At 45.7% G+C, this 13937-nt stretch overlaps 1 protein-coding gene across 3 annotated transcripts in view; it reads right to left on the bottom strand.

Moving 5' to 3' along the window:
* ST6GALNAC1 (ST6 N-acetylgalactosaminide alpha-2,6-sialyltransferase 1) overlaps window positions 1–13937 on the bottom strand; it is a 374560-nt gene that overhangs the window by 207196 nt on the left and 153427 nt on the right. For all 3 annotated transcript variants that reach the window (XM_077459293.1, XM_077459292.1, XM_077459294.1), the window contains one exon: window positions 6393–6567. In XM_077459293.1, the coding sequence (XP_077315419.1) occupies window positions 6393–6567 (175 nt within the window). The remainder of the gene's footprint in view (window positions 1–6392; window positions 6568–13937) is intronic.

Raw genomic sequence — 13937 nt, 5'->3', positions numbered from 1 at the left:
GCCACAGGGTATACATATTCCTTCATGGTATACGAAGGGAAGGACACCCAGCTACATCCCCCTAATTGCCCCGAATACATCGGATCGAGTGGGAAAGTTGTTTGGGAACTCATAAACCCACTCCTGGAGAAAGGCTACCATCTGTATGTGGACATTTGTTATACCAGTTTACCCCTGTTCCGCAACCTCCATAGAAAGCAAACTCCAGCATGTGGCACCGTAAGAACAAACCGGAAGGGCTTTCCTCAAAGCCTCGTCAACAAAAGGCTAAGAAAAGGCGAAGCGGCGAGTTTACGGAATGAGGAAATTTTGGCTGTGAAGTGGAGGGACAGAAGGGATGTCTACATGCTTTCTTCGATCCACAACAACACTTTTGTTGAGATCACCAGGAGGGATGGCCCAATACAAAAACCCACTTGTATCCATGAGTACAACATGTTCATGGGGGGTGTCGACTTGAACGACCAGATGCTCGAACCCTATCTTGCCACGAAAAGAACATACAAGTGGTATAAAAAAATTTCAATTTATTTCTTTAATTTGGCCATATACAACACATATGTAATTTATCGTAAATCCACAGAAAGACCCATACCCTTCCTTGGCTACCAGGAGGAAATCACCACTGCCCTTATATACCCCAACGGCCCACCACAAAACATTCGATCCGATGTAATTAGCAGACTCTCTGAATGCCACTTTCCTGATAAAATCCCTCCCAGACCAACAGGCCGAAGACATCAGAAAAAATGTCGGGTGTGCAGCAAACGAGGAGTGAGAAGAGACACCACTTATCATTGTGCCCAATGCCCTTCCCAACCAGGCCTCTGCATAGGTAACTGTTTCCACCGTTACCATACTTCAGTGAATTATTAGTGAAGTATGGTAACCATAACCCTCACTTCCTGCCATTTACCTTCAAACCCCTTATGCCTCTGCTTGCTCTGTAACTGACCCTGGCTTGTTATTCGACCACGCTTCTGCCTACTGATTCTGTTTATGCCTCTGCCTGATCTGGAACTGACCCTGAACTGTTATTCGACCACGCTTCTGCCTACTGATTCTGTACATACCTCTGCCTGATCTGGAACTGACCCTGGACTGTTTGACCATGCCTTTTGCCTGCCTCTTGGACTGATCTTGTACCCTCTGTGGACTAGTGGGATTCATAACAGGGGTCTCACATATGTGAGGGGCTCCAGAATAGTTTTTTTTGGATGTAGAAGACAATTTCCTTTGTTTTCTCATTCCTAGATTAGGGTCTGGAGACTCGGAGGCTTCAAAGAGATTTGGGTGGGAGAAGCCTCTACCCCTATCCCCATTCTGTCCTGAACAAGGCCCTACTTCTGCCTGCTGCCTGTAGGACCTATACCATCATGCCTCTGCCTGTCGCATGAACTGACCACACCACATGGATGGACCATGTTCCTGCCTACTACCAGGACCAATATTTTGGCAATGCTGACGATCTCTGCCTGCACTGACCTTGGACTGTATATGGACAGTATCCCTGCCTGCTGCCAATATTGACTATGGACAGTATACCTGCCTGTTGCCTGGAAAATTGTGTTCACTTTTGCTGACCAAGTCCCTGCCTGCTGCCTGGACCAGTGCTATCATCCTGTGGACAACTGCGCTGCTAAAACCACAGGTAATCTTTTGTTTACTCTTTTCTCAGCAGAATGTATTTTGGGGTGTAATTCTTGGTATGTGCATGCTATGTGTCCCTGGAACACCTGATGGTGTTCCTTGCATGTTGGGCCTCTGTATGTGGCCAAGCTGTGTAAAAGTCTCACATATTTGGTATTGCCATATTTAGGAGGAGCAGCAGAACGTATTTTGGGGTGTAATTTTTGCTATGTACATGCTATGTGTTGGAAATATCTTATAAATGGACAACTTTGCGTAAAAAAAAATGTGTTTTAATTTTTTTCCACATTTTCCCGAAACTTCTGGAAAAAAATAAACCATTCAAAAGACTCAATATGCCTCATAGATTATACATTGGGGTGTTAGCTTTCCAAAATGGGATCACTTTGTGGGCATTTCCATTGTCCTGGTGCTCCAGGGCCTTCAAAAATTTAATAGGTGGTTGAGAAATGAGATGTGTAATTTATGCCCCTAGAACGCCTAATGGTGCTATTTCAATATTGGGCCTCTGTATGTGGCCAGGCTGTGTAAAAGTCTTACACATTTGGTATCGTTATACTCAGGAGGAGTAGTAGAACGTATTTTGGGGTGTCATTTTTGCTATGTACAATGCTATGTGTTGGAAATATCTTATATTTTCTTCTCTTCTCTGTATTATGCCGCCAGTGATTTTAAAAGACTTTTTTTCCTGCAGAAATGACACTTTGTGCAGGGACAGTTCTAAGCACGGGAAACATGCGCCCCTTCACAGGCATACTATAGACACCCCCCAGGTACGAAATTTAAAGGAATATTACACTTTTATTGTTTCACTTTAATCATTATTAAAATCACTGCTCCTGAAAAAAAACAGCAGTTTTTAAAACTTTTTTTTGCATTGATCCATGTCCCCTGGGGCAGGACCCAGGTTCCCAAACACTTTTTAGGACAGTAACTTGCATATTAGCCTTTAAAATTAGCACTTTATATTTCTCCCATAGACTTGTACAGGGTGTTCCGGCTTTTCGAATTTGCTGCGAACAGCCCAAATTGTTCACTGTTCGCTGAACAGGCGAACAGGCAATGTTTGAGTCGAACATGAGTTCGACTCGAACTCGAAGCTCATCCCTAGCGCCCAGTCTCTTCTTTCCTGTCCTGAGCCGATAAATGGGGAGCCCTACTTCCCTTAACTACCCATATCTGTGAGGGAGGAGGGATTGAACTCCGTTAGGGCTAACCATCTGGGGAGGCAAGTCCTGGGGATAAAACCTCAGAAGGTGAGACTTGGGGATAGGCCCGATCACTTGAGTGGGTGACGTTGCAAAGACCAAATAATATCCACTAATTTGGGTTATTTTTACCAAAGATATGTATCAGTATAAATTGTGGCCAAAATTTATGAAAAAAAAATTATAATTTGCAAAATGTTATCACAGAAACAAAGAAATATGCGTTTTTTTTTCAAAATTTTCTGTCTTTTTTCATTTATAGCGCAAAAAATAAAAACCCCAGAGGTGATCAAATACCACCAAAAGAAAGCTCTATTTGTGGGAAAAAAAGGACACAGGGTACAGTGTTGCATGACTGAGTAATTGTCATTCAAAGTGTGAGAGCACCAAAAGCTGAAAATTGGTCTGGTCAGGAAGGGTGTTTAAGTGCCCAGTAAGCAAGTGGTTAAACAGTAAAGCCCCGTACACACGAGAGGACTTATGTCCGACAGACTTCCGAAGGAGTTCCGTCTGAGTTCTGCCGGAGTTCCGACAGAGTTCTGACGGACTTTTCGGCTGAGCGGACTTGGCCACACACAATCACACTAAACTCCGACGGATTCGAACGTGATGACGTACGACTGGATTCGAATAAGGAAGTTCATAGCCAGTAGCCAATAGCTGCCCTAGCGTCGGTTTTAGTCCGTCGGAATAGCATACACACGAGCGAATTTTTCGAAGGGACCGGGTCCGGCGGAGTTCCTTCGGAAAAATTTGAAGCATGTTCCATATTCTAAAGTCCTTCAGACTTTGGCGAGTCAAAAGTCCGTTGCAGCCCACACACGATCCAATAGTCTGACGGAATCAGTCCGTCGGATTTTGGATGTTGAAAAGTCCGCTCGTGTGTACGGGGCTTAAGTAATGTGCGATTTGGGCTGGATTTCAGTGGCTATAGTTTGATAATTACTTATTATAATGGACTAAATGAAAAGAAGCATCAGAATGGGAGAGTTCACTTCCTCTTTAAGTATAATGTGCTAATAGTAAAGTGCTGATAATGTTCATTAAATAACTCTAAACCAATCCTTAGGTATAAAGTGCTAATAATAAAGTGCTGATAATGTTCTCACTTCCCAGTGTGCAAAACAGTGCAATACAATGGCATTCAAATAAAATTATAAGTCAACAAAACAATATGAGGATAAGTGATCCAAAGTATCTAAAGATACTATGCAATAGTCTCTTTTGGAAATAAAAATATGTGCAAAAAAGTGAAACAAAATGGCGAGGGAAAGGAAACCAGTCCAATTGCAGGTAAAATGATAGCTTCTAGATATCCTTCTCCAATCCACACCCTGTGTGTGCTAGCCTCTTATCTTAAAAATAGACCCCAAATGGGTCTAGTCATGCATCAACAGATGTATAACACTGATGTATTCTTTTCCTCCTCTGTGGGTATATCCTGAACAGATGATCACTGCAGTATCAAGGCTGTTTTTCCATAGAATCCAAGTTTCACAACCAACTCCTTTAAAATATTATCATTAATTTCACAGCCATTGCTGGCTGTCTCCTCTTCAGAGCTTCCACTGCTGGAGACTGGAGCAGCTTCAGAAAAGGTATGTATAGTGATTTCTTCTTTACAGGGCTAGAAAGGTTAGTCTTAGATCGTGGATGCCTCTGTTTTTTTCCACACAGACCACATTTCCCCTCCTCTGCACAGGCCGGAGGAATTTACATTCACAATTAGAGAACCGGAAACGGCCATTTCCGGTTCTCTGATTGTGAATGTGAACTCCCACATCGGACACTTTTGAAACTATTTTGGGACAATGATCAGTGCTATAAATATGCATGATTACTGTGTAAATGTCACTGGCAGGGAAGGGGTTAACACTATGGGCCAATCAAGGGGACAAAATGTGTTAACTAGGGAGTGATTCTAACTGTGGGGGGATGGGACTGACTAGGGAAGGAGACACCCGATCAGTCTCCTCTCCCCTGACAGGATGTGGACCTGTGTGTTTACACACACAGATCCACATTCCTGTTCTATGACGACAGTCGTCAATCGCGGGTGCCCGGCGGACATCGCGGCCACTGGGCACCTGCATCGGCTTTCGAGTGATCCGGCGAAACGCACGCACTCCCTACAATGCCGGGAAGCTGAGGACGTCATATGACGCCCGCCCAGGATGGGAGAGCCACTCTGCGGGCATCTTATTATAATGGCTGGGATGGGAAGTGGTTAAATAATGCCCAGATGCAATACTGAAGTGCTGAGCAGGTTGGATGTGATCCATGTACAGTTTATATCTCATGTTTCAGTTTTTAAACTTGAATGGATTATACTTTTAAAGTGGACCTGAATTAAAAAGTAAAGATTTGTTATATTATAGGTATCATCTAGAACAGGGGCTGCCTGTCCATAAGGGGTGCACGGGCGCCGCCCCCATCCATGCGTCGTCTACCCCTAATCTACATGCGGGACGCCAGATGCATGGATTCCAATGAAGGGGAGGGGGGGTTAAGCACGTGATTAGAGCTAGAGGCTCTAATAGGCTTCAAAAAAGGGAGGCTCGGCTAGCAGAGCACTGCGCTCCGAGCCCACCCAGTTGTGTCACAATATTGAATGAATATTTGCTATTGTAACACTGATTCTGCCTTCCAGTCAATCAGGACCCGTTTCCAGACTGGCCGAAAGGAGAAGCTATCCTATTGGCCGAGGGAGGAGGAGGGAGGAGATGTATGGTGAGGACACCGCCATGATGCCAAGGAGGAGTCACACGGCAAGGACACCGCCATGATGCCGATAGAGTAAAACCAGGGGAAGCCAGCTGCCTGTTGCCCAGAGGGAAGCACGGCCAAGGGTAAGTGTTGTGGTGACCGACAAAAGTGAACTAAGGCTTATAACTGTATATCTACAGTATGAGAGCATCCAAGGCACTGCCGATTTCTGTCTGGTGGTCCCACGAGATTTGGAGTGAAATTTGGTGATGTCACTCTTGTGCTGCTCGTTGTTGTCCTTGGTGAAGAGAAGGCTGTACTCAAGGACCTTTATACATTCAGTTGACCTTTAGGATTATGGGTGGATTATAAGGCTGTATCCAATTCTAATTAGAAATAAAGCTGTATCCAATTTTCTCCTCACTTTTTTCATGCCTTATCCGAAATGTATGGGCATCATGTTACACGGGGTTGATTTACTAAAATTGGGGAGTGCAAAATATGGTGCAGCACCAATCTGAAACCATTCAGTATCCATTTTTTTTTTGTCAAAGCTTAATTAAACAAGCTAAAATTAGAAGCTGATTGGCTACCATGCAGAACTGCATCAGATTTTTTTTTAGTACATCAACTCCACATTTTTCTGTGCAGTTTGGTCTAAATCTAGATTGTACACTGGGAACATGTGAGGCCAGATGGTTAACATGAGGTACACCCCTTTTTCATATACCTTTGGGTTTCCATTATTACAAGAATAGGTCAAGTTTGAAAAAAACAAAACAAGCAGGTTTATTGGTTATTTATTTATTTATTGTTGCAAGGGCTTACCGGAATACGTAATCATGTTCATCAATCTCCCTGCCTAGACCTGATGCATTGAGAATACCTCCATTCCCAACCACAGCACAGCTAATGCAGCGTGGAAACTTGTCCTCATTCATCTCAGCGAGAAGCAGTTGTTGATCTGGGATCCGGGGAAGAGCAGAAACCACCTGCTGAACCACTGAAACACATAATAATGAGCTAATTAGAAATTATATGACCGACCCGACCCGAAAGAGAAGTTCTCCATCCACACACCCTCCAATCCGTAGACACCCGCTATCCCATAGGGATGCATGTATGCCCGTATTTCATCCGTAAACGGATGGATGACATATGGACATAATGTCCGCATGTGTGAAAGGGGCCTAATATTCCTTAAAATTTATTGCAGCCAGTGTGCCCCATATTGCAGCCAGAGTGCCCCATATTGCAGCCAGAGTGCCCCATTGCAGCCAGAGTGTCCCATATTGCAGCCAGCCTGTGAAGGGAAGAGAGGAAAGCCGCCTGTTTGATCACAGCGCTGGGAACATCACAGCTTTCATTTCAATAGCTGTGTGTTCCCGGCCGTGCCGTCACACACAGCCCCTCCCCCTTGTGTGGGCACTTTGATAGACAGATCATCCGTTCAATCCTGCGGGTGATCTGTCTATCAAAGTGCCTGGACAAGGGGGAGGGGCTGTGTGTGACGGCGCGCGGCCGGGAACACACAGCTATTGAAATGAAAGCTGTGATTTTCCCGGCGCTGTGATCAAACAGGCGGCGGAGGCGGCTCTCCTGCACTATAAGACACCCCCATGATGAGCGACACCAGGGGCGGGAGGCGGAGCCCCGCCCCCCCCCCCCCGACCCAGGCCATGCCCCATTTTCGGCTCCATTATCGGTAGTTTTTCTCTTTCAGCAAATTGCCAAAAAGGGCATTTTCGGCCGATATGTTTTGGCGGCCGAAATTTCGGTGGATCCCTAATTAGAACCCCCAAACATTTTATATTGTTTTATAAAATGGCGGTCATTGCAATACTTTTTTTCACACCGTATTTGCGCAGCATTCTTACAAGTGCACTTTATTTGGAAAAAAAACACTTTTTTGAATAAAAAAATAAGACAACAGTAAAATTAGCTCAATTTTTTTTATATTGTGAAAGCTAATGTTACGCCGAGTAAATTGATACTCAACATGTCACGCTTCAAAATTGCGCCCGCTCGTGGAATGGCGACATTTAAAAAATTCTACAGGTTGCATTTTTTGCGTTACAGAGGAGGTCTAGGGCTAGAATTATTGCTTTCGCTCTACCGATCGCGGCGATACCTCACATGTGTGGTTTGACAGCCGTTTTCATATGCTGGTGCTACTCACGTATGTCCTCGCTTCTTGCACGCAAGCTCGTCGTGACAGGGTGTTTTTAAAAACCTTTTTTTTTTATTATTTATTTTAATTGATTTTATTTATTTTTACACTGTTTAAAAATTTTTTTATAAATGTATCACTTTTATTCCTATTACAAGGCATGTAAACATCCTTTGTAATAGAAAAAAGCATGACAGGTCCTCTTAAATATGAGATCTGGGGTCAAAAATTCCTCAGATCTCATAATTGGACTTAAATGCAATCAAAAAAAAAAAAAAGTCATTTGAAAAAATGACATTAAAAAAAATGACATAAAAAAATATACCTTTAAGAGGTATGGGCGGAAGTGAAGTTTTGACGTCGCTTCCGCCCTCCTATGGTATAGAGATGAGTGGGGGCCATCTTAGCCTCACTCGTCTCTATACCCAGCTAGGAAGAGGACCCGATCGCCTCTGCCGGGTGGCACCTCTCCCGCCGCCGATAGCGGTGATCTAATGGTGAACCCGCCGCGGAGACCACGTTATCATACAGACGACCGGCGCCTGAAGAGATGGATATCTCAGTTGTGGCAGCAACGTACATCGGCGTGCGCTGGTCATTAAGTGGTTAAATGTTTTTTTCTAACACTCTAGATTATAAAATGGCGGTCCTTGCAATACTTTCTGTCACACCGTATTTGCGCAAGTAGATAGGATAGAGGTTAACTCCAAATAAACAAATATTGGTACCAACATCCCTAAAATTGGTAGAGCAAGAAGATAGAGAGAATGGAGGTACCGTATTTGCACAGTTTATTTAACCAGAACCAATCAATCAGTCAAATGAAGAAACGCTTGGGACATCTGTTACCAGCTCCGGGACGTACCTGGTGTAGCATGAAGACCTCCACCTACCCAATCTCTTAATGATATGCACGGGGACCCCCTGACGTGAAGCCGCAGAGGCTGCCCCGATCCTAAAGGAGCGACCCGAGTAGGACTTGGGATTGAGCCCTAAATTCCCCAAAAGCGTGCGGCAGTATTTGATAAAAAGTGATGAAGTGAGCGGGGCCCCGTTAAAGGTCAAAAGAGGACTATCTCTGGGTTGTCCTGCCAACTGGAGCAACAACAGATCAAAAACCATGACCGGCCACCAACCAGAATTGATCCTGAAAAACCTGATATCTGTGCCGGACCCAGTCTGTTGCGTCTTACATGCCTCTAAATGTAACAAAAAATGGTCAGGATACCTAACTAGTTGATTAATGGACAACGTACGAGACCCAGCCCCGGTACGAGTAAATTCCCCTGGCCTAAGAAAACCGTAAAAAAACAAATAAATTGCTGCCTTCAGCACCAGACTAGGTAAAAGCCCGAAAGGAGATCTATATAACATGACTGACAAGGCCCGGAAAATGTCCCCGGAGATAGGAAGCCTATTACTGGGGCACGGAGAGCTACCCTTCTGAATACCCCTCAGAGCCGCCTTGACCGCGTGAGCCGCAAACACCGAGGGTCTACCGGGATGTTGTAAAGAGGAAAAATGCTGTACGCCCACCAAGTAACCACTGATTGTGCCGTGAGATAACCTGAGCTGAGAATGACAGTATGCTACAAATGCTAAAATGTATCGCACGTCCAGACAATCCGACCTGGGGTACAGGGTGCGAAACGTCTGAAATGCTTTCCAAGCTGTGTGGTAAGCCCGCCTACTGTTGATGGACAGAGACCTGTCGATCAACCCCAATGCGCCTGTTAAATGCAACCCTAACCATCCTCAAAAGTGAAAACTGCGGGGAGGGGGTCGCCGAGACATCTGCGTTCGGAACCTGACGGAAAAAAGATGAAAAATCAAACTGGGACAGAGCATCTGCTGCTGAATTTTGCACACCACTAATAAACCTGCAGTGTATGTGAAACCTAAAATTAAGTGACAACCAAGTGAGCCTGCGTAAAAATGACATGATGAGCAAGGAACTAGACCTGCCTTTATTGATGACTTCCGAAATTGCCTGATTGTCCGTGAAACATGTGACCGTATTACCCGTCCATAAATGCCCCCACACCTGGGCTGCTGCCACTATGGGATAAATCTCAAATAATGGTGACGTCTGAAAGAACCTGGGAATCGTACCACATTCCTCTGGCCATACCTCTGTCAGCCAATGTGTATCAAAAATGGCCGCATAACCTTTAGAGGCGGCGGCATCGGTAACTACTTGTAAAGAAGACAATGAAACTTCCGGGATAAACATAGAAATCCGTACCAGTGATGGAGAAACTCATCCCACATGTGCAAATCTGACAAAGCTGCGGAATCTAAAATGACCCGAGAATCTGAGTCTGGGGCCATTGGTAGCAAAGCCAGCAACCGGGAAATGAAGGACCTGCCCTGAGGAATGATCCTCATGGCAAAGTTCAACATGCCCAGTAACGACTGCAAATCCTTCCTGGTAGCGGCTTGGGAAATTAGAAACCCATGGATCCGCTCTCTGATTCTGACCAACTTATCCTCCGGCAGGCTGGCCTGCATGGCCCGGGAGTCCAGAACGATACACAGAAAGGTCAGAGTGGTAGCTGGGCTCTCCATCTTCTTGCCTACCAAGGGAACATTGAGAGCAGAAAAACGGCTACCAACTTCTGAAGATCCGAAGGTACCCGACCCGCACTCTCAATCAGAAGGTAGTCATCTAGCTTGGTGGCAAAATAATACAAACCCCTCCATTTGACCCCATGCCACCGCCAAAGTGCTGACCGAATAGGAAGGAGCTTAAAAGCATCAGAAATATCTGCTTTAGACAGCCAAGCATTCCTTCCTGCACAGATGATGTGAGGGAACCAGGGAATTCAAACTAGGCACTACTGAACAATGAGGCGCAGACAAGTCATAAATGAACCTTCATTTATTGGAGAATTTCCCCCTGACCAACCCCAAAGGGTTGACCCTCCACTGGTGAAACGGAGGTGTGGAAAAGGGGCTGATGATGAACCCCTTCTCCAGCCTCCATGTCTGTGCCTGCGGACAACAAATTCTTGCACTCAAAGGTGCTCTGTGGTAAGGTGATGAGCCCTGTATGAAACCCGTGCAAGAATTGCCGTAGAGTGGGAGATGGATGAAACTCCAAACAGGCCTGTAAAACCAAGACATTGATCCGGCTTAGTCAGGAAGATTTCCCCTGCTTGAGTGAACACAGTGATTTGGGATGTGCCCTGAAGCAGCTGGCACAGACATGAAGGAGGCGACACTGGCTGTAATTACATGAACCCTGATTGAAATTGTTACAGACCTGAGATTTCCCCAAAAACTGAATAGGGCGGCCCAGTTTGTCAAAAGAAGTGGAAAGCCCCGGAGAAGGTAAAACATTGGAGAGGCCCCTGGAAGTGCCCGGCACTGACGGGGGACCCATGAGAGGGCACCAGTAAGTAGTATGTGCTGAGGACTGGCAAGTTGCGCAGACCAGGGACCTCAACCCAGCAAAATGCCGACAAAAAAGTTCAGTATCCACCTTGCTCCAGTCAGTCGTGACCTGGTGCTGAGCAAACACCGCCGCCGCTTTAGCTGAAAAGGACCGATGATAATCATAAAACGCCGACCCACCATACTTCTGTCCTAACTCCACCACCGCGTATAAATATAGGTCAAGCTCCTCCCTTCTCTGAGGACTGACCGAGCAAACAACATCCCTGAAGATGCTAAAAGCTAGCACGAAATCAGGGATGGAAAGTTTGCGACTGAGCCTATGGTCCCTGGTCTTGACTACCACCAACACTTCGCCACAAGCATATGACTTGTTGTCCGCAATGTCATGAGCCGCGATCAAGAGGGAGGCCAAGTTAACGACCTTTCCCTCCAAAATATCTTTTTTAATATTGGCCGGGATAAAATGGACTGGAGTGACCGAAAATTAACTAGCACTATTACCTGCTGCTGATGGCAAGACCAGAGGTAACCCCAGGACTGCTGAAATGTCAAGACCCACAGGTTCCACTAGTGCCGGGCACAGAGGACACTCCAAAACCTCCACCCTGGCTCGTAATTCCTGAAAAGATGTCGCCAACACACTGAGCCCTTGTACACACGGTCGGAGATTCCGACGGAATGTGTCCGATTGGACCGTTTTGTCGGATATTCCGACTGTGTGTGGTCTACATCGGACTGTTTCCGTCGGAGTATCCGACGGACCAAGTTTTCCAACTTGTTGGTAAAAATTTCCGACAAAATGCTCCGATCGAACATACTCCGATCATGTGTAGAGAATTCCGATGGGACAAAGTGCCACGCATGCTCAGATCAAATTCCTACAACAAAGCTATTGGCTACTAGCGTGAACGTAGTACCGTCGTAACGAAATAACGTCATCACGTCGGATTTTCCGGCAACTTTGTCTGACCGTGTGTATACAACAGTTTCGGACAAAATCTGTCGGACAAAATCCGACGGATTTGGTTGTCGGAATCTCAGACTGTGTGTACAAGGGCTAAGGGAGGAGTGAATCATCGTGAGCAACGCACCCACAGAACGCAAGGTAACTTGTTCAGGGGTAGCGCCTGAAGCGCTGGGGTATAAAAGTCTGAAAAGTTCCGCTTTACGAGCTGAAGCCGGATAAGTGACACCTCTACGACGAAGTTCGACCATCAACCTGGGGACCGTCCAAGACCTCATGGAGGGTGTGCTGCCATGTTCAGACTCCCCAGCCTGGGAAGGAGGGATGATCTCAGAATCCTCGATATCTGCCACCTGAGACAAGATCTAATTTGACACAAGTGAGAGTGAATTAGGGAACCATCCCGCCAAACCTAACCCGAGACTAGAGTGAGTGCCGATACCTTGAAATGATGACCCAACCCTCCCCTCTCCCAACGGACCATTCCTCCTGTCACCAACATACCAACCCTCCCGTGCATAAATTGTCATAGAGAGAAAAACTGGAAAAGTGTTTGAAATGAAATGGATAGAGCCGAGCCACCTGTGATTCCGCAGGCAATTAAAAACGTACACTCAGGCCCCATGAACCTGAAAACGTGTCAGGTAGGATAATAAGAAAAGGTGAAATGATACAGTATGAAATGAGTGAAATGAATAAACGACTTGCCACTAAGCAATCCTGGATAACCTAGAGCGACCTTCTCCCACCTGTATGCACAAAAATAAAAATAAGTACCTCAGTAGTGAAGCCGTGTTGCAAAACTCAACCTGGTGACCTCACACCTAGCCCTTACCATGGGTGACGAACCCCTAAGCAACCCGAACCTACCTGAATAGCCAAGACTGCAAATCTAAGCCCCCGTACACATGGTCTGAGATTCCGACAACCAAATCCGTCGGATTTTGTCCGAAACTGTTGCATACACACGGTCGAACAAAATCTGATCGTTCAGAACGTGATGACATTATTTCGTTACGACGGGACTACGTTCAGTCTAGTAGCCAATAGCTTTGATGTAGGAATTTCATCTGAGCATGCGTGGCACTTTGTCCGATTGGAATTCTCTATACATGTTCGGAGTAGGTCCGATCGGAGCATTTTGTCTGAAAATTTTACCAACAAGTTGGAAAACTTGGTCCGTCGGATACTCAGACGGAAACAGTCAGATGGGGACCACACACAGTCGGAATATCCGACAAAATGGTCCGATCGGACACATTCCGTCGGAATCTCCGACCGCGTGTACAAGGGCTTAAGAAGAAACACCCCTGAGGTCCTGCAACCGTGCCGAAACTTGACAGTACGTAGAACTGACCAAGGACAAAAGAAATGAGACAAGCCAAATAACCATGCGACTCGCCGCTGAATATACAGAAACCAAGATCTGACAAAAGCAAACATACAACTGATCCCACGCGCGTGTATACGCACCGAAAAATACCCAGAAGGAAATGAGAGAGGCCCTGATGATAAATGAGCCTAAACAAGACCAAACCATAGAGTACATTTTTGAAAAATCTGGTCCCCAACCAGAAATGTCAACAAAGGGAAGAGAGCAGAGGGACTATTGCGGTGCACATTGCAGATGATAAAGACATTGAGAAAACAATTGTGCATAAATACCGCAGGGGTGATCAAATACCACCAAAAGAAAGCTCTATTTGTGGGAAAAAAAGGATGTCAATTTTGTTTGGGAGCCACGTCGCACGACCGCGCAATTGTCAGTTAAAGCGACGCAGTGCCGAATCGCAAAAAGTGGTCTGGTCTTTGACCAGCAAAATGGTCCGGTCTGCAAGTG

The sequence above is a fragment of the Lithobates pipiens genome, unplaced genomic scaffold (assembly GCF_037356315.1).
Source record: "Lithobates pipiens isolate NorthernLeopardFrog02 unplaced genomic scaffold, aLitPip1_a1.2 Scaffold_28, whole genome shotgun sequence".
NCBI lineage: Eukaryota > Metazoa > Chordata > Amphibia > Anura > Ranidae > Lithobates > Lithobates pipiens.
The sequence above is the reverse complement of the archived record's forward strand: the minus strand, read 5'-3'. Positions and strand labels throughout refer to the sequence as shown.